Source organism: Parasteatoda tepidariorum, chromosome 4 (assembly GCF_043381705.1).
Source record: "Parasteatoda tepidariorum isolate YZ-2023 chromosome 4, CAS_Ptep_4.0, whole genome shotgun sequence".
NCBI classification, from domain to species: domain Eukaryota; kingdom Metazoa; phylum Arthropoda; class Arachnida; order Araneae; family Theridiidae; genus Parasteatoda; species Parasteatoda tepidariorum.
This window is the reverse complement of record NC_092207.1, coordinates 90,756,767-90,781,811: the sequence shown is the minus strand read 5'-3', so window position 1 is coordinate 90,781,811 and position 25,045 is coordinate 90,756,767. Positions and strand designations below refer to the sequence as shown.

Here is a 25,045-nt window from a genome sequence, read left to right as displayed (position 1 = left end):
TAATAGGTGACTGAATAGTTAAAACAGAGAACATAAAGTTTCAAATATCCATTTTATACCTCAAAACAGTTTTTATGAACACCTGTGTGTTTCTGAAAACATTAATAAAGTATTCACTACTCATTAATTGGTGATTGAATACATAAAACGCAAGAAGTAAAGTTTAAAATGTCCAAAGGAATAATATTATTTCCTAACTGTGAAAAAATTGTAGCAATTGAAACTTTCTTTAGGGTAATGTTAGTAGAATAGTAATATAAACAAGGTAAAAATACTATAAATAAGAAATATAAAGTATATAAAATTTTCAAATATATTAAGAATATCCTTTGTGTTATATTTAAATAAAGCTAAACAACAGCTGTAAAGCGTGAAGAATGCCACAGAAACAGATAGACCCTAATGTCGGTTCTATAATTTAGAGCCTTTCTCTGTGCTGAACATAAAATAAATGTGCTTGTTTCTCATTCTGTGTTTTGATAATGAGAGAGTTTCTTCTCGAAGAAAATAATTCTGTTAATGTTACCGTACTCTATAGTAATGACATTTCTGGTAAGAAAAAAACCATTATTCTGGATAATAAAACAAAAATATACGGTATTTAAACTATTCATTTAGTAATTTTTCCATTCATATTGTAACAGTTTACCAGAAATTTTGGTTCTCAAAATTATAGTTCTTATTAACACTCATTTAGTAAAAAATTCAAATCTAAAAATTAAATGTAACTGAAAATTATCGATTGGTATATATATATATTAAAATTATCTAATTTTACCATATAAATATTTAAATTAAATTTTACCATATAATTAATTTTATCACATAAATAATAAAAATAATAATTTAAGTTTACCATATAATAATTTTTATCACATATTATAAAACCATATTTTATTGTTAATTTTACCAAACTCATTGCTAAAAATTACCAAGATTTCTGTTGGTCCAATCAAGCCAAAAGTCCGATAAATTTACTATATTCTGGTAGTTTTGCCTATACTTTTTTCTCCTCATTGATTATAGAAACCAAACTACAGAAGACATGTTTCTGTGGCATTATTTGTGCTTTAATCAGATATTTAGTTTCATTCAGATTTTTTTCTTTTTAATCTTTTGAAATTATAGTTGTATATGATACGAATTTCAAGTATCAAACTAGCATTACTAAATTTTTATTTATTATTATTAATTAAGTAGTTGTAAAATCAATGTATAACTATTCAAGCATTAAACTGAAAGAATCAGATTGGAATGATGATGAATTTGACTCCATTGCCTTTCATGTCAAGAATTTTCGTTTGATGTGATACACATGTAAAAATGTAAAGCACAACAAAAGCTGAGATACAAATATATATATATATATATATATATATATATTGTCAAATGTTTCTTAATAACATAAAATTTTCAGTTTAAAACCAAAGGTAATGTTTAAGTATGTTCATATCCAGTGTCAGACAACATAAAATCATAAATTGATATGATATATTAATAAACTTGGTTAATCTTTAAGAGAATTGTGAGTTAATAATAAATCAGTGATCAAACTCATTTGGTAGAATTCAAAATGAACTCAAGCCAAAATTCGATCAACTATGTCTCTTAATGATTTTAAAGCTCTTTAAGCATTTCTCCCATTATTCGGTGAATAGAATAAATTCCTTTCATGCTATTCTAGATCATATTACAAAAGCAACCCTTAAAGAATGATTCCCGATCGAGAAGTATTTAAGCATAGTACGAAAATTACCTATTTCCTTGATATTATTTAATTTTACTTACTCAAAGTAAAATGTAAGTAAAATATTATATTAATTAATTGCATTTTAGTATGTATCATAGATCTATTTTTTATAATATGAAGAATGGTAACTTATCATAAAGTCTATTCAAATTCGTTCTGTTTAGTAAAATCTGTTTAAAAAGTTAATCAAATTTATTTGAATTAATTAAGAGCAAACAAGATTTTAAGAAGCAAACAAGATTCATATTTTAATGAAATATTTTGAGTCTAAAACGTAAATACGGTTTTTTTTAAAAATTAACGGTAGATTTTTTATTAATGCAGTGATTTTAAAAAGCAATTTTGCACTAATTTTCATATAAGTAGGCTTTACCCCAGTTAAGTGCTTCGTCTGTTTTCTTTGATTTTTTTCTTTAAGCAACGTTTTTATAATTTAATTGGTAAAGGTTATAAGTTTCATGGTTATAAAATAATAAAAAAAAACGTAAATATTGTTTATCTTTATAATTAATATAAAATGATTTGTTTCGATTTAAAAAAATTGGAAAGGATAATCATGCAAAAAATGCAATGAAAGTGATATTTTTACATTCTCTTTTAAAAACTTTCCATCTTCCCATTTCTTAATCCCATTTTAAATTCCATTTATTCCTTTATTAAGTATCTGAAAATACTTTTTGAGCGCTCTTTGCCTTTTATATTTTTGTCAAATTTGCAGATCGAAATTCTTTTAAATATTCATATATTTAAAATTGAAAGACATTTATAAATTTATTGAAAATTGAACAGTTTGAATAAAATATTTTTGTTTGGGGAAAGGGATTTCCTTAAGTATGAATATTTAAAAATAGTTTCTTAGCTAATATTTCGAATATAAGAGTGTTGAAGGCATAGTTTATTCATGACAAAAATAAAACATCATTGAGCATATTATTTTTAAAAGAAAAATTTATTTAGTCAAATACACTTCTAAATAATCTTTTAAATTATAGAAACAGTTCAGATTGTTTGTAATAAATTTTAATTTAATCGAAATGTTTACAAATTAAAGTGTTAAGTAGGAAAAATATTTCGTTTCGTAAATTTAATTCTTGTTATTAGACGCAATTTTAAACAGCGTTTTCAAAATATCTTTTTATTAAAATGTCTTATTAAATCTAAAGCAAATTACTAAATTTTTAAACGCTTTTGTCCTACTTCTTGTAAAACAGCACGAAAATAAATAAATATATAAGCATCAAAATCTCTTTTTTTAACAAATATAGAAGCATACTATGCATTAACATTCGAAGAAATATTCAAATTTTAACGAGTATTTCAAAAATTGTCTTAAAAACATACATTGCACTGCACAGTATTGCATCTATGAAACCAAAATTTCACTGAAACAGGATCATTTTCTGCAATTATTTTCAATAATAGTATGTTCTGTGCACAAATTCAGATTTTGCATAAAAATATTTCCTCAATGCAAATGTTATTGGACTGATAGGGAAACCAACGTTGCTGCACTGCGTTATTAGTATTAATATAAAAACATAATTTAATATTTAACCAAGGAGGTAAAGTCTATTTTGCTTATAGATATTTTGAATAAAGTTTATCACATTTTATAACCTTCGTTAAACATCTGGCCACTTTTGGTTTTACGACTACCAACGTTCAACTCCGTTGCCTTGTAATTTTGAACCTAATCCAGAAGACAAGGAAACTTCTGCACCAAGTATTGGAAGAGATTTACCTCTGCGGAGGACTTTTTGATGGAACTAACCCGCATTTGCATTGCATGAAGCGGAAAACGACGAAAACATCCCATGGTTAGCCTGACGGCAAGGGGACTATAACCCATGATCCGTTTACCACGGAGGATATTCCCATCAGCACTGTAGTCCGAACGAATGGAATGCGGAATACGAATCGAGCAGTCATCGCAGGGATTCGAGCCTGGGTTCACTTCACCTCAATAGGAGGCAAATGATCTATATCCTGATCCACCAAGGCCCAAATGAAGTTTATTGGAGATGATTTGTAAATCTTTTTATCAAATATTACTTAAATTAATACCATCAGTACTCATCGTTAAATTAATATATTAAAATGAGCCAAATTTTCTAACTATCTTAAATTTAAATATAAGGAAAATGAGTTCTTATTAACTATCATAGTAAAAATATATTTTTATACATTTTATGATATCTGTGAGTTAAACGTTTTTAAGTTAAAAAAAACTGTGGATTTATTTCATGAAATCTCATTTCCGAACTATTTTTACTTTAACCCCCGAAAAAAAAATTACTTTTGTAACTGCAACAAATTACTGTAATCAAAAATTGTTCACGCCTTTCACATTTTTTGAGGAAAGAGGTTACAAGAGGTACACAAAGGTCTGCAATAAGAATTCCACCCCTCAATAAATAGGGAGAGCAACTCATCGAAAAGAAACGGAATATTAAAATGGAAACATCTGTTGTGGGTCCCAAAACGCGTTTATTTTTGTTTTCTTTTCTTTCCTCATCTCCCATCTTCAGGGCTTATTCTTCCCTTTTCTTAAGCTTCTCCCCGTCTCCTTACATCTCATCCGTATCTTCCCTTTTCCACTTCCGGTCATTTAACTTTCACTATTTCTTTTTCACTTTCTTTTCCATTCCATTTCTGTCACACATCTCGAGTTAGAACAAAAGAAAGGAATGTTTTGTAAAAAGCATCAAAATTTAAAATATGTACTATTTCCGTTCGCTTCTATTATTTTAGTTTTATTTGCTTTGCTTTTGATAATAGGATTTTACTGTCGGAAGTGTTAAAAATTTAAAAAAGAGCATGAAAAAGAAGGCAATTTAAAATGATAGCAAAATGATTATTTGTAAAACATTGTTTTTAATTTAATAGGGCAAATATACATGGTCACTGTAACTGAAGATACGTGGCAGTTTGGTTTAGATTGATGTTGTTGTTGTAGTTAATTTACGTCGCACTAGAGCTGCACAATGGGCTATTGGCGACTGTCTGGGAAACATCCCTGAGGATGATCCGAAGACATGCCATCACAATTTTGGTCCTCTGCAGAGGGGATGGCACCTCCGCTTCGGTAGCCCGACGACCTGCAAGCGAAGTCGAGCACTTTACGGTAGAACAGTTTAACGAGGACCAATATCGCACACCCTCGGCCCCTACACAGACTAATCCAAGTGGTCACCCACCCGCACCTTGACTTTGGTGATCTGTTGGGAACCGTGTCTTAACGATCAGTCCACTGCGGGACTTTGTTTAGATTGAAGAAGATCGATTATTGTTAATAATTGCTGAAATAAAAAAAAATTATGAAAGAATTAATAAAAGAAAAATTTAGTTAATAATTAGAAGAATGAAGAAATTAATTGAAGCAGATAATGAAAATTGGATCACAATCATAATAAAACTTTTATTTTATTGCAGACCAAGAGGCGAAAGTAAGAAGAATAGAATAGAAAGAATTTCCAAGAGGCATTTCAAATAAAATTATAATTTTTGCCCAATATTAATACCAATACATTTTCCATTATATGAATATGAATGACAGGCACCGTAAAATAAATTCCCTACGATCTGTTTAATCAAAAGGGAGTATTTAAATTGAGTCAACATTTTGTATAACACAGAAGAGATCCGTTACCGGCTATCAATAAATGATACAGCCAAAAGTTAAGCCAATTTAGCCAACCTCACGATATCTCAATTTAAAATTTAAAATAATTTAGCTGAAGAATTAAAGTCAAACACTTCGTTAAAGTATGGTTGGAGAAAGAAAGATTAAAAGATTAGATTTTGATGGTTAGCTGATTTTTTTAAATTAGTTTTTTTAATTTTTGCTTAGTTAATTTTTTCGAAAAACAACTTTAATTAAATTTTGATTTTATTTTTGGTTAGCAGAGGTACTTAAATTATAAATCAGTAGTTAAATATTAAAAAATAAATTCAAACAAAAGTTGAAAATTAAAAGTTTAACTCTAAAGTTAAAAATTATGACAAAATTGAGCAAAAAACTGATAATTTTTCCTGTTACTCTCGCTAACCAGCTCTACAGAATATTATGATGAGTAAACATCAAAATATTTTCTTTTCTGGATCAATAATAGGGTTGCCTGAGTTTTTAGAGTTATTAAATATATAATAGAAATAGAACTAAATATATTACTGAAAATTGATTTTCTTAACAAAGAAATTTAAAACATTCTTACTTGAAAATAATAAATTCGCATTTAAATATTAGTTTTTTATTCAAAGCATAGCTAACGCTGTACAATACCTACATACAACGTTTCGAAGATTTCTATATTGAACTTTCTTTGTAATGTGTGTTAGCGCAAATAGATTTTTTTCAAAATCAACGTTTCTTAGAAAATGCATTTAAAGTAAGTAATAGTCAAAAAAATACTAGAACAGTTTTATAATAATAAAACAATTGGAAATCATAACAGTCATTTTTGTTGAGAATTTATTCACAGATTTATTACTTTATTGCTCATATATTTTATTTTAAATGATAGCAAGCAAGTTTTTTTTTAAATGACATTTTTAATATATTTTTTGTCGAAATGTACAAGTTTGAAAAAGGTAATATATAACAAAGGTATGCATAAATGTCACAGCAAGGGTTTGCATAAATGTCGCAACAATGGTTTGCATAAATGTCACAACTTAGGGGAGTTACGGATCATCATCAGGATTAAAAATGCATTGGATCCCATATCCGGAAATGTACCCATATGCCGCTAGGGCCGCTTCCCTATCTTAAACTGTTTCCTCGCATGCTTCTGAACTGGCCATAAAAGGGGAAACACCCCTAACAGCGTACGTTGACATTTCAGGTCATGAGTTCTTATGCCATTTTAATCCTGATGATATGCCTTAGAAGTTTGTCGCAACATTTACACAACACTCTGTTATATATATCGTTTTTAAACTTGCACATTTCGACAAAAAATAGACTAAAAAATCTGTAGCTTTGTGAGCAAAGCTGATTTCAGATTTGGAATCTTTACATTCGAACTAAGCAAAATCAAATATTCCCATCGACGCAACAGAACATTTGTTCACCCAATATTGTTATTAAATTGTGTAACTGAGTATAACAATAATGGGGTTACAACAAATACTTATACAGCTGGAAGTAACATAAATTAAACTCTTAAACAAATATAAACTTATACTAAATGAGATTCATTTTTTCAAATAATTATTTTTACATTCCAATTGCTGATTAAAATTTAGTAATAATAAAATTGACATCAATGTATCTAAATATGCATTGAAATCCCTATTTATAAGGCTATCTATCCCTTTACATCCAAAATATAGAAAACTCTCTAAGAATCTAAATATAAAATACACTGGTCGCAGTTGAGGTAAAAGATAGCTGAAATTCAAGTGAAATAGGAATGGATATCTTGATTTCCTTATGGAAATTTCAAAGATTATTTCCTGGACGTCTTTTCTCTTTTTTTTTTTTTTTGAAAAAAAAAGAAGAAAGTTATTTTCTGCTAGGCTATACATTTTTCTTTTATGTTATAGAAACTCATCTTCTTCATACTACAAAGAAACTTTCCTCTTTACGATACATTTTATGCATATTGTGCATCTTGAAAATACTAGAAAGAGGTCATTTGATCTTTCATCTAATAGAAAATCCTCTGAGTAAATATTGCTTGGTATTTGAACGGAATAAAAAAATGTTCTTTTAAAATTGATTTATTTATTCAATGAATTATATGCTTAATAAACAGATAGAAAGTATTTCAGAAATTTCTTGAAACTTAATTTCGATAATATTATAGAATAATATTTTTATTATTCTATATATTATTTTTATAATAAATATTTATTATAAAATAATATTATGCTTATAGAATATAATAAAATGTTATTTTCTTATAAAAAATAACATACGTGTAATGTCAGAGAAATGTTAAATTTCAGTTTTACTTAATAGCTCACAGAGGACAAAATTATGGTCGAAACTAACAGAATATAGTAACATTTATCGCGTTTCTAGCTCTTAAGTAACATAAAAAATCTCGGTAATTTTTACTGAGTCGCATTAGTAATGATTTTGGTAAAATTAGCCATGAAATATGGTTTTATAACATGTGATAAACTTTGGTAAATGTGGTAAAATTTAGTAAATGTGTCATGATTTCTTTGAGCATGCCATAGAAACCATTTCTTTTGGTTAAATTTACTTTTCAGTTCTGTATTTTTTGCTAAATGTATAGTAATAGGAACTATAATTTTGAAAACAAGAATTTCCGATTAACCGTTACCATATGAAAGACAAAATTACCAAATGAATGGTTTAAATACCGCATATGTCGGATTTACTAACTATAATTAAGTTTATTCCAGAGATAGAATTTAGAATTATGATTTTCTTAGAACTAAAACAGCCCGTTCACTTCCAGAGTTCCAATTAAAGAATTTTACAAAATAACACGTGAATGACACGGGTTATTTTTTATGTCAGAGTTATAATTATTAGTTATTATATTAATTATTCGTTATTTTATTTAGAGTTTCTGGATAAAAGTATAAATTTAATAAATTATTTAATCTAATGTTTAGAGGGTTTATATGCCAACGCAAGTATATGGTTTAAGTATTTGCATGAATCGCATCGAATGAAATAAAAGTTACCCTGAAGGAGTTACGATATCTATGCTTGCGAATTTCTACTCTGGTGGAAGTCATGGAAGTGAATAAAATGCTTTTCTCTACAAATATCATTTTAAATAAAATCGTGAACACGCAGATGTATTTTGATGATGTTAGATGAGTGACATGTACATGAGATTAGATGTGTACATGAATAAGAGGACTTTACGTTGGATCAGTACATGATCTGCTTTTCTCATCATTTTTAAGTAAGCATCCATATTTATCTGCGTTAATAAACCTTGCTATCTTTTTTTTTTAAACAAAACTTCATCAAAAGAAAGCACATTAATATGGTAGTTGTATTTGTAGAAATCAATTGAGTGAATTGAAACATAAAGTTGTTCCATGCAAATTCTAAAAAAAAAGTTTACTAATGCTTGATGAAAAAAATATTGTATTAAAGAATAAATCGAGACAAATATATATTGCATTGTAGTTGCATATAGTAAACATGGTAGTACAGCGACAGAATTCAAGTCGGACAAGTGTATTCTCAAAAATTAAATGCCATTCATTAAATATTTGATTTAATGTATCTAGTAACTCCATCATCAATAATGACCAGAAATGTTCTTGTGTCCTTTTGTAGCGAGAAAGCGTTTAGTCCCTCAGATATTTAAGCATCCTCACGCCACAAAAGTAAGGATTGATGAGGGTTACATGCCACTGCTTATGGCGTGACAAATGTTGGTGTGAATTTCTAGCTATCACACCAGGAATGAAACATGGGGGCCTCTACAGTCCGTATGCTTCACCGACTTGTCAATGTTGTTCACGCGGTTGACTTGATTTATGAAATATATTTCGTCGCCACACAGTTATGAATGCTAGGTGGGAAAACTCGGCTTAGTGGATCCCTCCCCCACTAAGGGATTATTTAAGGGGATAGATTGAAAGAGGGTGGTAAGTTCTCGATTGGGAGTGTTGCTTTCTTTGGAGGAAATTTTGACCAAAAACAAATGTTTGGAGAGATGTGTTCTTCCCTTGGTAAGCTTTCTAGAGAAATGAGAGGTTAATGATTGATTGTGGTACAAAGGAGATAAAGGCTTCATTAAATGAATACCGAGTAAATAAATCATCTTTATTCTATGAAATAGGGGGAGAGTTTCAGATTTGCAATGAGTATTCATACTTCACTTCCTAACGCTTCAATATATTCTTTTGAAATTGTTATTTAGTTTTATTGTTTTGTTAATTTTTAATAAATAAACATGAAAGTGGCAGTGGAGAAGAGTTAAAAGTGGTAGCAAACTTATTTCGCTCTAAATTGCTTCATGGGTAAATAATGTCCTAATATTTATAATTGAATAAAGGTTTGTGCTTAGATATTGATTTACAAGCAGATTTCCATACAACATTCACTTGTGTATTACTTTTTAAAACAGAATTTAAGACTTAAACGGGGAAATTACCACCAGATATAGTTAAAATTTAATTTATATGCCTGATAGAGATAGCAAACTAACACATTACCATTTGTTAAAATTTTTATTAAATAGCAAGGAGTTTGTCCTCCACTTTTACTGTCGACATTTTTAATATTTTGCCTATAATTGATACATTATGTATCTTAATTTTTAAATATTAATTAGCAAAAATTTGCTTTGAATGTTAAACTTTAATCTCTTACTACTGCAAGCTGGAAATATTATCTCGCGTTAATTATATGTCCTTGAAATACGTATATCTCGCACCAGCAGTACCCAAAAGACCTTTACTGAGATTCTGATATTAAAGACTCTTTTTTTTAAAACCAGTATTAAATCCAGGAAAAACGTAATTATATATATACGTTATTATATTTAAACGTAATTATATTTATACATTTATTATATTATATTTATACCATTAATAATCTATTTTTAATTTAATATTTCGATAGTTTTCATAAAAAGTAAAATATCAATGAAAATATAGCAATTTTTTAAAAAAATAATCTATAATAAGCTAAATAAACAATGAAAGGACATGAAATTATGAAAATTACAATAGTATAACCCATCAAATTTTTCGATTCAAAATAAATTAACTCAACAATAAGAAAATAAGCCTCCCTGATAACCATTCTCAACATTTATAACAACTCTCTTTTTTGTTTTCACCTCAACCGAAATCTTAGTTCAGCTTATTTTTATTTATTTTTAAATCTATGCACTCTCAAATCACGAATTCTGAATCAGAATAGATACCATTATAGACCTGGAAATTTGAAACACATTAAAAATACATAACATAATCAAAATTATTATTATGAACAAATATTCATTTTTCTGAAAAGTGCGATCTGAAATAATATTTTTATAATGAATATTATTAAACATATTAAAAGTACATAATCTTTTCAAATAAATTGTTATCAGCGAATAGACATTTCTGTTAAAAACTGCAAAATATGAAACAGTATTTTATGAGGAATATTATTAAACACATTAAAAACGTAAACACTCAGTTGTGTTAACATTTTCCGTTTTTTTTACTGCAATCAAATAATTATTTTTCTTCGATATAAGATCTAAAAAAATATTTTTTCGAATGAATAATTAAACATATTGAATAAATAAGCACTGAATTCTATAAATATTTTCTAGTAAGTTTTGTTACAATCAAATATTAATTTTCTCAAATGTAAAGCGTAAAATTATATTTTCTGGGTGAATAAGTTGTCAAGTGGTGAATAAGTATGAATAAGTGGTCAATAAGTTGGAATATTATTAAGCGCATTGAAAACGTAAACACTCCATTGTGTTAAAATTTTCCAATAATTTTTACTGCAATCAAATAATTATTTTTCTTCGATATAAGATCTAAAAAAATATTTTTTTCAAATAAATAATGAAACATATTGAATAAATAAACAATGAATTCTATAAATATTTTCTAGTAAGTTTTGTTACAATCAAATATTAATTTTCTCAAATATAAAGCCTAAAATTATATTTTCCGGGAGAATAAGCTGTCATAAAATCAATAAGTTAAATTTAGAAACAGTCATTACATGAACCTTATATTTGCTTATTAGATTTCACATTTCCTCTTAAAATTAAGGAGCATGAAATATATTCGTTAATTAAATCAACTTCACATTAAATGGCCCATATTGTTCAAAGTTTGTAAATCCGTGCTTTTCCTGTATGAAAGATAATTTCGAATTCCTTTGACAAATAATTCCGGATTTTGGTGCCTTTCGGGGTTTGAAAGATAAATAACTAGAATTCGTTTGCACTATTGACTGAAATTTTTCACATTACAAGCTTATTGTTTAATTTTTCCGTTGACTGAATATTTAAAGAATAGATTTGACTATTTAAGATTATAGGAATAGTTTAACAATACTCATTTTAAAAAGTTGGCTTTAATATTTGAATTTTCCGAATTGCTTTCGTGTCTAGTATTCTTCGCTAGGTGTTGTGATTTAAATTTATAGAATTAAGTTCAAATTCATCATGATTCTATTCAGTGAGTGAAGTATATCTATCACCACAAAAATATAATTCCAATTCACTAGTATATAAGACAAGTTAACTCGATTCTATGGTGGGGTACCTTTTCATAGATGCAGGTTGACATAGTCGATATATATTCACCCAACATTGGTGACCCGGACATGATATCGAGTATGTCACCCTTCATCTACGAAAAGATACCCCACCATAGAATCGAGTTAACATGTGTTATATACCAATTGGAATTATTTTTTGTAGTGGTAGATACACTACAGTATTCCCCCAATGAAATTATATCTGTGAGAGAATTCGATGAACAGGATGCCACTAGTAGATTCATTGCTGTTTTGTGAGAATCCGGGGGAGCTGTATTAAGACCACCGTACTTCTTGAGTGCTGATCGTAAGAGCTGTATTAAGTTCACTGTCGTGGTCGCTCCTGTGTTTCCTTTAGCAGTCGAGTGTATACGTTGTACGTGATCGTGACAGAGAAACAACAGCTTGAGAAGGACAATGTCGCAGTCACAAGTAGCTAGTCAACTGTTCAATGTAGACCATCCATTGATCGTATGATTATATGATCGTATGACAATATGATTCAGTTCAAATCGTAGTGGGCGTTTCTCCCAAAGTAGGCGTGTTCACATCACGTCCGGGTCACCAATGCGAGGAAAGTACATATCGTCTAAGTCAACCTTCATCTATAAAAGGGTTCCCCACCATAGAATTGAGTTAACATGTCTTATATATTCTAATGAATTGAAATTATATTTTTGTAGTGGTAGATACACTGCAGTAAGTTGTAATTAGATCTCCTTATAAAAGCTTCAAAGCATTTTTAAAATAATGAAACTTTTGTATTTAATATAATTTATTAAATATGCGTAAGTAGATAGTAATATAATTTCTCTTAATAATTATGCAAAAGTTTAATGTATTATTTAAGTAGATTTTGGTTTTGCTTCTGTGCATTTCTGTATCAAAAACTTGCAAAAAAACAGCTGAAAATAACTTTTTAGAGGGTTGCCCAAAATTGAAATGTTAGAGTAAAGATTTGATCTTTTCATTCAGTAAAATAAAATACACGTGATGTTAGGTAATGTATTTGGATAAGATCTGAAAAGTTTGTAACATTTAAGTTACTTCAAAAAAAGAAATTTAAGTCTACTATACACATGCAACCCACTTCTGAGGTCCGCTATTACCTTGTAATAAATAACACTTCGAACCAGACCACTGCTAAAATTCAATACAACTTATTGTTCACTATATCAGGAGTCCAATATAGCGGTTTAAGGCTGTAGTAAAAACGAATGTTAATAGAATATTGTAGTATGCCCATTTACACATTCACGAACTTTATTCTTTCCTTTACAGAAATTCTAGGTAATCTCCTCGAGCTAGCAATTCCATTTCTCTGCATTGAAAAAGAAACTAAACAACAACTCTAGAATAACCACTAATCTCTAAACTCTTTACCTTAAGTAACGATAATTTCTAAACCGCTAATTACGAAATGGTAACAAACTTTTGTTTACGATAAAAATTTGAAAAGAGAAAAGTATAATATAAAGTTAATGCTCGTCAGTTACTGATAGAAAAGTGGAAGGTCATAAACATAATGGAAAAGCAGTCTCATTAAGAAAGTTTTCCACCAAACAATGTACAAAGTTTTAATTTATCTCACAATTCTTCCCAGTTTATTAAAATTTTTGTAGGTAGTTAGAAGAGATAAAATTTCCTTTTATGCTAATATTCTAGTTCGAGAAATATGAGGAAATGTGTATAAAAGTTTTTAATTCATCTTATAATTACGTTTACATTAGTGTAAAATGCCGAAAATTTATTTAAGAATTAAAAAATAAATTTAAGTTTTCCAAATGTATGCATAAGAAAAATTAAAGTAAAATAATAATATCCTAGGGTACTTGAACATAAAAATAGGTCAGGGGGGTATCGAATTTAAGGCTTTCATAACCGACGTTGAACAGCTGACTCAATTCTGACCCACACAGTAAACAATGGAACTCTTGGATCAAGCATATGGACAAACTAGCCTTCGTGGAGGACGTTTTGATGGAACTAACCCTCATTTGCGTTACATGGAGAGGAAAACCACGACAAGGGGATTCCAACCCATGATCCGTCTACCGCAGAGGCACCGTCAGCACCGTGGTTAGTGACAGGAGCAGAATTTGTGCCAACCAGTCACCACTTGGGTTTGAATCTGGGTCACTTCATTGTGAGGCGAATGCTCTTTCCCCTGAGCCACCACGACACGAGTTTAAGGCTTAAGAATTTCGTGAACAACAGTATGTGGAAATGTGGTTAGCACGGCTTACAGACCACCATCACTTCCCAGAAAAGCTCAACTGCCGAAATGGGCTTTAAACCACCACTGGGAATAGAACCCCAGTTCGTTAAAATGACAATTCAGTTCCTGGATCACTGAACCATTACCTCAACCGTGCTATCAGGAAAATTTTACCTTTTCTGAATATACTGTAATATGGTTAAATTTGGACATGAACACGGTTTAAATTAAAATCTAATTAAGATACAAAAAAATTAGTCTTATGAATATACTGTAATATGGTTCAACTTGGCTATGAACACGGTTCAAAATAGCATCTAATTAAGGCAGTAAAAAAACTTAGTAATATGAATATACTGTAATATGATTCAACTTGATCCTGAACACAGTTCAATTTATAATCTTATTAAGTTTGCAGAAAAGAACAAAGTGTTATAATTCATAAGTACTGATACTGGTTCAATGCTGAATCAATATTGCCGATAATACAGAATTAAGTGCGTTCAGTAAAATAACTTCTGTGATGTCTAAATTTCTGAAATAAAGAAAAACAGAAACTACTATATAGAATCAACGAGCTTTTTTCCAACTTCCTATATCAGCTTTTAAAGTTTACGAAAAAATACAATTAATTCCTCTGTAGAGAAAAAACGAAATTACATCCTGAAAAATCCATTATATCACCTAATGAAAAATTTATTATTAAATAGCATTAGATGTCGAAAATGTAAGCAATATATTTCAGAAAGTGTATTTTTATTTTGTAAGTGTAAGCGCTATATTTACTAATATTTAAACAGCATTTACAACCACTATCTGTTCATCCTATTGTTCCTTTCTTATTCCAAAGACATGAGTAAAAAACGCTTAAACACTCCATGCCCTTTAAATAAAAAACTAATGATTTTTCGAAATTAATACTTTCTTAACATTAATGTAAACAAAGCTTAAACTTAGAAAAAAAAATCATTACTTTCCAAGAAATTAAGCATTTATGAAAGCTAAATTATTCTCCCTATTTTTAACAATACTTACCTTCCTTATATCAACATATCTTACATAAGGAACAAAGAGAATGTTTTTTCACAGCGAAAAGAATGTCTCCAAAAATTTAATTAAAATTTCAATATCTGAATTTTTTTTTCACCGTTAGTTACCACAGTTTTATTCAAGACAGTCCCCGTAAAAAAGTATGAATGACGCTTTGCACTCAACGTGGAAGAAAAAAAAAAGCCCAAACAGTTTTCAATCCAGTGTGCAAACAATCGGGCTGGAGATTGCCAACCCGGAGAGAAACAATGGATAACTTAATATAGAATTCAATTAGGTGGGAGGAAGGGATTATGGGTAATCCTGAAGGAGGGTTAAAGTACCGAGATACTCTCAGATAGTTTTCTATGCTAAAGAAACTTAAGAATACGATTGGCTTTATAGGAAATCCTTTTCTTTTGAAAATCCACCTTAAGAAAGAAATATTCACGATAAATATGAATGAACTGTTGTGTAAACTCATTTAGAATTACGTTAGTTAAAAGAAAAATCATTAATATGGGACTTAAAGGAAAAAATTTAAAATAAAATAAAATTTTATAATATCTGGAATGATTATGATTTTTTTTAAATCTCTAATTTCGTCTGATGCATTGTTTCCTACACTTCTAATAAAATATGCTCAAATCTTTTATTTATGGAAATGAAATGCGTCATTTACGGAAGGAGTTGTTTACAAGTTTTTTATTTATAAGATTTTTTTGTTAAAAAAGGAATGCATAACACGATCTATTTCAATAAACATCACATGATTGCAGAGGCTAGTCACTCGGTTTAAAAATTCTTGGATCAGCACTAGTTCATGATCACTAAATATTTTGGAAAGCGAAATTTATGGAAAAATAGTTAGAAAGCTATTGCTGTCACAGAATCTTGAGTAATAAATGTTTAATTTTCAGGTATAATATATTTAATTTTAAATATTTTCCCGTAAATAATTTCTATATTATAAAATGCTAATTAATATATTTTCTCCTGTAATTCGGCATTTTGAAATATGTTATTTAGCTGTTTGTAATTGGTTGGTGTATGAAATTCGTTTAAAAAAATGGTTATTTTTAGTTACAAATGCTAGCATTGTTTTTGGCAATACTCCTAAAATTGTATTTATTCATTATATTAAGCTGATTAATTATGTAGTTTTTATGCTAAAAGCAAAAGTTTAGAAAAATGAATCCACTCAATCAAAAATTGTCAAAAAAAAAAAAGAAATGAAAAAAGATAAAATTGAAAAAGAAAAACCGTTTCAGATTATCCTTGAGCATAAAAATGAGCTTCGATTTTATGCTAAATTTAGTCTCTACATTGTAAACAATTATTCCAGATCAAATTATGGTAAAAAGCAGCAGAACTCAGGATGTCGGTACTTTTTACCCTAAAATTCATTTTACCGGAACTTGTTAAGGAACAAAAATCTGATATACCGAAATTTTTACTGTAATAATTACAGTAAAAACAATGAATCACTTCAAATAAATATCACTGTAAAAATTACGATGGAATATTTTACGATAAAATGGAATTTACAGATGATGCACCCAAAGTGCCGGCACTATATATTGTAATTTGATTTGAAATTTTTTCAGAGTTTAGCTAATAATATATTTTGTAATATACCAGAACGCATTAATAATATGCAAAAAGAAGAGAAAGAAGGAAAAAAATGTTTTGCTTATAAGCAATGAAAAATTCTAAAAATGAGTAAATCTGAAGATTCTTAGCGTTTTCAATAAAATAATTTCAATAATTTCTATTTTCTTTTAAAATATTAAACCTGCAACCATAAAAAATAACACTGCGTGTTGAAATATAAATTAATTTGCTTAAACTTGTTACGGTGCTTAGCTGAAACATATTCTCGAGCAAACTATTCTTTAATGGAAGTAAATGATACAACGATTCAATTTGAAAGGAAATATACACTGAGAAAAAAAAAAGGTAGGTCGAAACTACCAGAATATAGCGAAATGTGCCTTGTTTCTATCTCTATCGGAACACCAAAAAGATCGGTAATTTTTATCCAAGAGCTTTGATGATGATTTTTTGCAAAATTAACAATGAAATATGGTTTTATAATATTCGAAAAAATTTGGTGAATGAGATAAAATTTGGTAATTTTATCATGATACCTTTGAGCAAAGTATAAAAACCATTGACTTTATTCAAATTACTTTTCAGTTTTGTATTTTTACGAAACGTGTTGTAAGAAGAACTGTAATTTTAAAACGCAGAATATTCGAGTAACCATTATCATACGAATGGAAAAATTTCAAGAGAGGAATGGTTTAAATACCGTTCTAGTTTATAAAACCAAATATATTTTGTTTTTATTAACTAAACTTTTTTTTTACCAGAAATGTTATCACCATACAGTACAGTAATTATACCAAAATTTTTTCCCAGTGAAGACCAATTTAACAACTTATTAAGGTTGCGAAAGAATTTATCGATATTATGGTTCGTGGATATACCTATGTTTCTGAGAGTGCAAGGGTAATACGATATAAACAATTTTAGCAGTAGTAATATTTTATTAATTTAGCACTAGCACTGCACAATAGGCTATTGACGATGATTTGGAACCAAAGACATGAAATCAAAATTTTGATCCTCTGCAGAAAGGATCTTTTCCTCGCTTTGGTAGTTCAAAGACCAACGCTAAAGTTGAGTACTTAACGATAAAATAGTTCAAAGAGGACTGATAACTCCCACCCTCGGTCTCTTCACACTCTGATCAAAACTGGTCACTCACCAGCTTACTGATCGCTGCCTGTTATGTATGATTTAGGTGATTTACATAAAATCTTGTCTTACAATCACTGTGGTGCTAATCATAAACATAAGAACATTTAAAAAATTATAGTTCAGACGCAAATCGATCTATAATATAAATTTGAATCAGAAAAATTTTACTTACAAATCAAGCAAATAAATTTATAAAATTATCTTGCTGAAGAATTAATGTAAATTAAACTTTATTTGTTTCTCTTTTGCTTTATTTCGGAAATATAAATAGTTGAAAATGCAAATTTGAGTGAAAAATTCTTAAAGACTTGCAAAACACTTTGCTCACTTTGTAATGAGGAATTCAGTTGAAAATTATTTTTAAGATACTTAAAACAATAACAATATCTAATTAGAGTGTTTATGATACAAATAGATTAATCTCTTAAAAAAGGATTGTAAAATAATTAGAAACTTTGGAATATATATTTCAATACAATAGATTATTTTTTAAAAGTGTTAATTTTAATATTTTAGTTTTGACCTTTTTGAGCACAAATATTATAGTTTCCTATTAAAATACAAATTTTTTAAAATTAAAGCAACTTTTTACAGTCAATATTTACTCATTTAAAAAGCGTGTCAAAACTTTGCGACGTATTCATAGTAAAAATTGTAGCTTTAGACACTAACCTAATAATGACTTCAAAATACCAAAAATGTATCACTAAATAATAAACAAAAAACAGCTCAATTTGCATGTGACACTTAAGATACCTTCTTTATGAGTACAAAAACATTTTTTAACGTCATTCCGGAAAAATTAATATCTCAGTTGTTTCGAAAATTGACAAATTACCCAAAGTTGAATGAATCAAAAAAATATCAATGCATCCGACATACCTAAACTTTTCACGCAATCTTTCACTTCAATTAGAAAAGATCCAAAAGTCTTATCAAAAACTACTTTAAGTATATGCATCATTTTTTTATTTTTTATTTTCCTTTGTGTTTCTACACGGAATGATAAAAGTGCAAATATATGACTGAATTTCTAATACACCTGGGGTTTCCATCATTCAAGCCATTAATCAGGAAAACATCCAAGTTTGGGTACCCATAAATCATCGCTTTTGACAGAGTTTGGACTATTTCATAATCTAGTGCGTGAGAATTTCGAGATTTTTCGTCCAAAAATGATTTGAAGTGTAGCGAGTCGGCATGACATTTAGAAAATGACTAATTATTCTGAAAATTAGACAGAGTGGTAGGATTTTCCACCGAAAAATATGCAGGTGAAAGATAAAAAAGATATAAGGAATTGTATTTTTAAATAAATTAAAAATTCGCTTTAAGCTTTAAAATTGCTTCGTTTCTAATTAAGCTTAGCTTCAAAAGTGTTATAATTTAAAATAAAATATTTGCGTTCCTTTCAGTCTCAAGGGAACGAGAATGAAATATTTTATTTAAAATATTTTGATTTTTTAAATATAAAATCGCGGAAAGCTTTTTTTTGATAAAATATTTCGCGATAAGTTTATTGTTCTTTTATGTCATCAGTTTTCTAATCTGAAGAAATCAAAATGTTTTAAACAGAAAAAGTTTTAAAAAATTATTTTATTAATGTAGTTTTGAAAGTGAACCTCGAGCAATTTTTAAATAACGGTGAAATAAAGAAGCGATACATATTTTATTTTTCGGTATCTAGTTTTCTTAATTAATTGTTGTAATATAAGATAAGCGTTATTCAAAACTCGCTAATTTAGAAATGTTGAAGTAGTGTAATTATTAAAAAGAGTTTTTAGAAACTATAAGCTTCCAATATGTTTTTAAGAAGTCAAACTATGAAGCATTTATAAATAAATTTTATACAAACATAAATTCCTTTAGGGAGATCATCCTTTTTAACTCTTAACATTTCAGAAAATCAATTGCTTTTTATATTTTCTAAATATTTTATGTGTTCAACTAGTTTTTAAATTTCGTACTTCTGCAGGATTATTTAAATCCCTATTTCCATTAAACCATATTTTCAAAATTCGCTCCAAGCTATTCATATCCATTCTGCTTTTTTTTTAAATAAGTTGTAGATAATTAAATTACTTTCAACGTAATGTAGATATTCATAAGGGAATTATCAGTCCAATCTTAAGGCGGCTTCGATCCATTTTTCTAAGAATTCATAAATTTTTACTTCGTTCTCAAATTTTTTTATCTGATTTCCATTTTTATAAGAATATAGGTTATTAAATTACCACCAAGTATACATATTTTAAATATCACCATTTTGAAATTTCTATAAGATTTAAATGTTTGCTTTTAGAAATAAAATACTTGCAAATATCAAATACAAAATAATACCTTTAACAAGAGTTCACTAACTACATAAAAAGGGTATACAAAAACCATATTTAATACCGAAATAAAATTTAACTCTTTGGAAACTGCTAGTACAACAGTTATGGCCAACTTTTTGCTTTATAAAATTATTTAATATATGAAAGACAAAAATTATTTTTGTGATAACATATTTGTTATGCCTTTAACATATCTTTCTCAACATAACATGTTTCTTACCCTATCAAAGTTTCTATAACAGAAAAAAAGAATTAAAGTCCAACTGTTGTACCAGCCGTCTACAAAAGATTAAATTAAAAAATTTATCGTTATTATCACCATTAATAGATATTTTCAACGGATCGATTGCAAAATTTCTTAAGTTATTTCTTTATTATGCATATAGTTATTATTTAACTCATCAGCAATATACGTAGTTAGTATTAATTATCACATTTTTAATAATGCGATCATCGCAGTTTTATTTTTCTTTATTTGAAGCATTTTTTTTCTCAACAATCAGCTGAATATTCATTAAAATCGTTACGATTTTAAAAAAACCTAAATATTATTTTCTTTGAAAAATTACGAAACTTATTCTCTATAATCACTTTCAAATCAATACTTTCGTAAACTCCTTCTACAGCTTTCATGTTTGAAGTTTTTTTTTAAGGGTTTCATGTTCTCCCGAGGTAAAAAAATACCCCCTCATTACAAAGAAATTAAACATTTACAGCTCATTCTTCCACCCCACAATACTCTCAAACCCAACCCCACTCCAGCAATTTTAATATCTTCAACAGAAAAATGCTAGTTTTTCTTTTCCTATCTTAGTATTCTTCTCAATGTAATACAAGCATAATCAGTTAAGCTGAAGAACTTAAAAACATTTCTTTTAAAGGCTAGATTGCGTGCTTCTCAAAACGTTAGCTCACATTAATCTTGCGTTTCTGTCTTACGTTTTGCCTGCATCGGTGTGTTTAAGGTATACAAACAGGGCAGGGAAGGTTTCTTCCGTTGGGCCTCATTAATTCTGCATCATGCATATTCTTTTTTTCTTTCTTCTTCCTCTACTCATCCTCCTCATATTTCATCTCTGTGATATGAAACATGCTTTCTCTCAATCTTTCATTATTCATATTTTGACGTTTCTTGCAAACATCTTGAATATTTACTAATCCCGGAAGTTATTTGAAGTAAATTATTATTTAAATTAATTTTTAAGAATTTATTGGAATTAAATCACCGATAAGTTTGTTAATATATAAATAAATATTTGCTTGACTTCATACTAATTAAGTGATTATGAAAGTGGCTAAAAATGGTAACTTAATAAATTCGTCATCTTTACGTTACAATTTATAAATCTAATGAGTGTTAACAATTCTTAGAAGCTGAATGGTTATTATAATTTAATGCACTTTTCACAGATGAATTATTAAATTAAGCATGAAATCTATTATATATGTACTTGGAATCTTTATCCCTCTGTTCGCTGTGCTTACGTTCCCTTAAAATGCTTTTGAATTGCTGCTTAATTCAAATTCATTTCGCCCATCCATTGCTTGTTGTTGTCGTTCATTTACGTCGCACTAGAGCTGCACAATGGGCTATTGGCGACGGTCTGGGAAGCATCCCTGAGGATGATGCGAAGACATGCCATCACAATTTTGATCCTCTGCAGTGGGAATGGCACCCCGCTTTGGTAGCCCAATGACCTGCACACAAAGTCGAGCACTTTACGGTAGAACTGTTTAACGAATACCAATACCGCACACCCTCGGCCCCTTCATAGACTGATCCAAGTGGTCATCCACCCACACACTGACCGCTGCTAGTAATGCTTGACTTCGGTGATCTGCTGGGAACCGTGTCTTAACGATCAATCCACTGCGGGACCTCACCTATTGGATACATATCGATATAAGTGTAGCTTTGCATGTATGCTGATTTGCATAAATGCTGTATGTATACTTTATATGTATGCTTTATGTATACTTTGTATGTACGCTGTATGTATACTTAATATGTGCACTCATTCTTAAAATAAAATTCTAAAAGTATACTCTGATATAATTATACCCTGATATAATTATAATTATCCTCTAAAACATTTATACTCTGAAATCTTTGATTTGCAAACATTTCATTCAATTTGATTTATGTACATATACTATTAAGGCATTTTTCATAGAAAAACAAGCGTTTTCTAGAGGCGACGCATACTTCTTAGTTTCTTCTAATTTCTATTCAACATCTTAGTCAACAACTTTTATTCAACATCCCTAAATCTGGGGTTTGGGGTATGGCTATTAAGATCACAGTTCTATAAGCACTTACATCTTGAAAATGCCACATATTTTCAGGTTGCCTCGCATTTCAAATAAGTATTCTGAAAAAGAATTGGTTGCAATATTTCTATTACGTAATCGAGCATCATTCAAAGGGGAAAATTTAAACATCTTGATTTGTTTTAACAGAAAGCGCCGTATAGACGATAGGGAATTTTTGGGAATTTCTTAATGCGTATATTTCCAAGAATTATTACAGTCACCCCTTAACATCAGAAAATAATCTTTTAACAGTAATATTGAATTTTTATGACTCACTGGAAAGAAAGGTTTATTTCGTCTTCGAATTAATAATAGAATCTATTTTAAGATATGAATTAGTATAAAAAGACTCGTATGAGACATTCCATGTTCCATACATTTCAAAGTTAGTTGGAAATTATCTTTCAATGAATAATTTACAGAATTTTTCTTATGCATACATTTATAAATTTCAGTAAATATAACCACAATAATTTTAAGTACTTTATTTAAACAAAATTTATTGAAAGCGATAAAAAAAATGTTTCAAAACGAAAATTGTTTAATTAAAAGAATTTTATTGCCAGAGTTAAAAACAATTTTTTGAATCAATAAGCACCATATTTTCTAGCCGATCTCTGTTTACAAAACATATTTTACCCTCACGTTAATTATTAAACAGCATTAAAACTAAAATATAGCTCCCAGTTATCATGCTAACTTTGTAAATTAATAAGCATACACAATGCAAAAGTATAGAATAATTTGTTTGTTTACATGAACTGTTCGCTTTTAACTTTTCATGTCTCTCACATCGTCATTTCAGTTTATTACAGCTTTTTGTTGTCCATGCGAGAATATAACGTAAATTTTATGAAACAAATGTGCATTATTTAAATTTTTTTCATCTAAAATTTAAGATTTAACTGTAAATATCAAATACCGGATTGAACTTCTTTGGTGATTTTACCTGAATCTTGCACTAATTTTTATTTTGCCTAAACAAATTTAAAATTAAAAGTACTTCATCAAACTTTTAAAGGGATGCACAGTTTCGTTTTGTAAATTAAATATAAAAAGTGAATTTAATACTGATAGATTCTTTTTTTTTTCTTCCAGATTTATACTGATTGGGCCAATCATTATTTGGATCGTGGGCGCTATAAGCGTAATATCCAAGATCTACAGGTAGATATATCTGATGGCGTTCTTTTAGCTGACGTAATTGAAGCAGTCAGTAAGTAAACAATTTCATTTCAACTAATCGATAATGCAATATTATGGTTTATTTTATACATTTCTTTAACATTTCTCATTCGTGAAGGAATTTTTATCGATTTGCTTTTGATGTAATAATCCTTGGAGAAAAATTAACTAATTTTTTTTAACCAACAACCCAGGACAATGCTGTACCTTTCACCTCATAAACTTTGGTACCAGTGTAAATATTTTCGTCACCTACCCAAGAAATTCAGTATCCTGTATTTGTAGTTGATGCTTAGAATTATAATTCTGTCTGTTGTGTTGGTTTTACTTTTAAGGCATACGTTAAAGAATATTTTTTCTTAATTTCTTCTAATTGCTGAGGAAATTTTTTAACAATTTCTTAAGTAAATACTTACATTACATTTAAAAACATATAAATACCGAAATTTCATATCTAAGATATAGAAGTAGAATATTAATTCTCAATAAAAGTTTCAATCGCAATGAAATAGCAATATTTATGAAGAATAATTTCTTTTTATAAGGTAGAACAGAATTTAAAAAAAAAAAAAACTTTTTTTGTTAATTTTATTTTGAACCAGTACCAGTATATTGAAAATTGGATCGATTCAGGGTATATGCAATTTGTACTTTTTAATACCAGTTAGCCTTACATGTAATAGCACAATACAAAATGTAAACAAATTATGCTCCCAGTAAATGTATATATTTCTAAAATTTCTTAAAGTAATAATAAATTTCAACTTGCATCAATTTGTTGAAAAGTTAAATAAATGCATAAAATCTGGTTTCTAAAAATATTGCATTTATTCATTTTGCTGTAAAACTAATAAAATTATTTACAATGCCTCCCACCTGGAAATAATTTAAATTCTACTTTATGAGAAATGGGGAGAGTTATTTTTTCCCCATTTTAAAGGTTTTTAATACATAAACTAGCTACTTCTTTTCATTTTATTGTCAAATAAATTAAGATTAATGACCTTAATTATGATGATTAATCATAATTAATTACCGAAAGGCTCTGTAAAAGTAGAATATTTTATTAGGTTTGATAAAGTTTCTTGCTACTAATTTTCGCTTTCTATCTAAGCTTTTTATGCAATTAATTGAAATAAAAATTTAAAATCGTTATAAAATGTATTGAAGCTGTGTGGTATTATTTCCAAATTCTGCCTGATGTAAAATTTTACTACCAGAAA

The 25,045-nt window shown here is 28.5% G+C and overlaps 1 protein-coding gene across 7 annotated transcripts in view; it reads left to right on the top strand.

Moving 5' to 3' along the window:
- Positions 1-25,045, top strand: part of LOC107442127 (neuron navigator 2) — a 524,062-nt gene that overhangs the window by 50,857 nt on the left and 448,160 nt on the right. For all 7 annotated transcript variants that reach the window (XM_071180175.1, XM_043039751.2, XM_043039753.2 and 4 more), the window contains exon 2: positions 23,736-23,853. In XM_071180175.1, the coding sequence (XP_071036276.1) occupies positions 23,736-23,853 (118 nt within the window). The remainder of the gene's footprint in view (positions 1-23,735; positions 23,854-25,045) is intronic.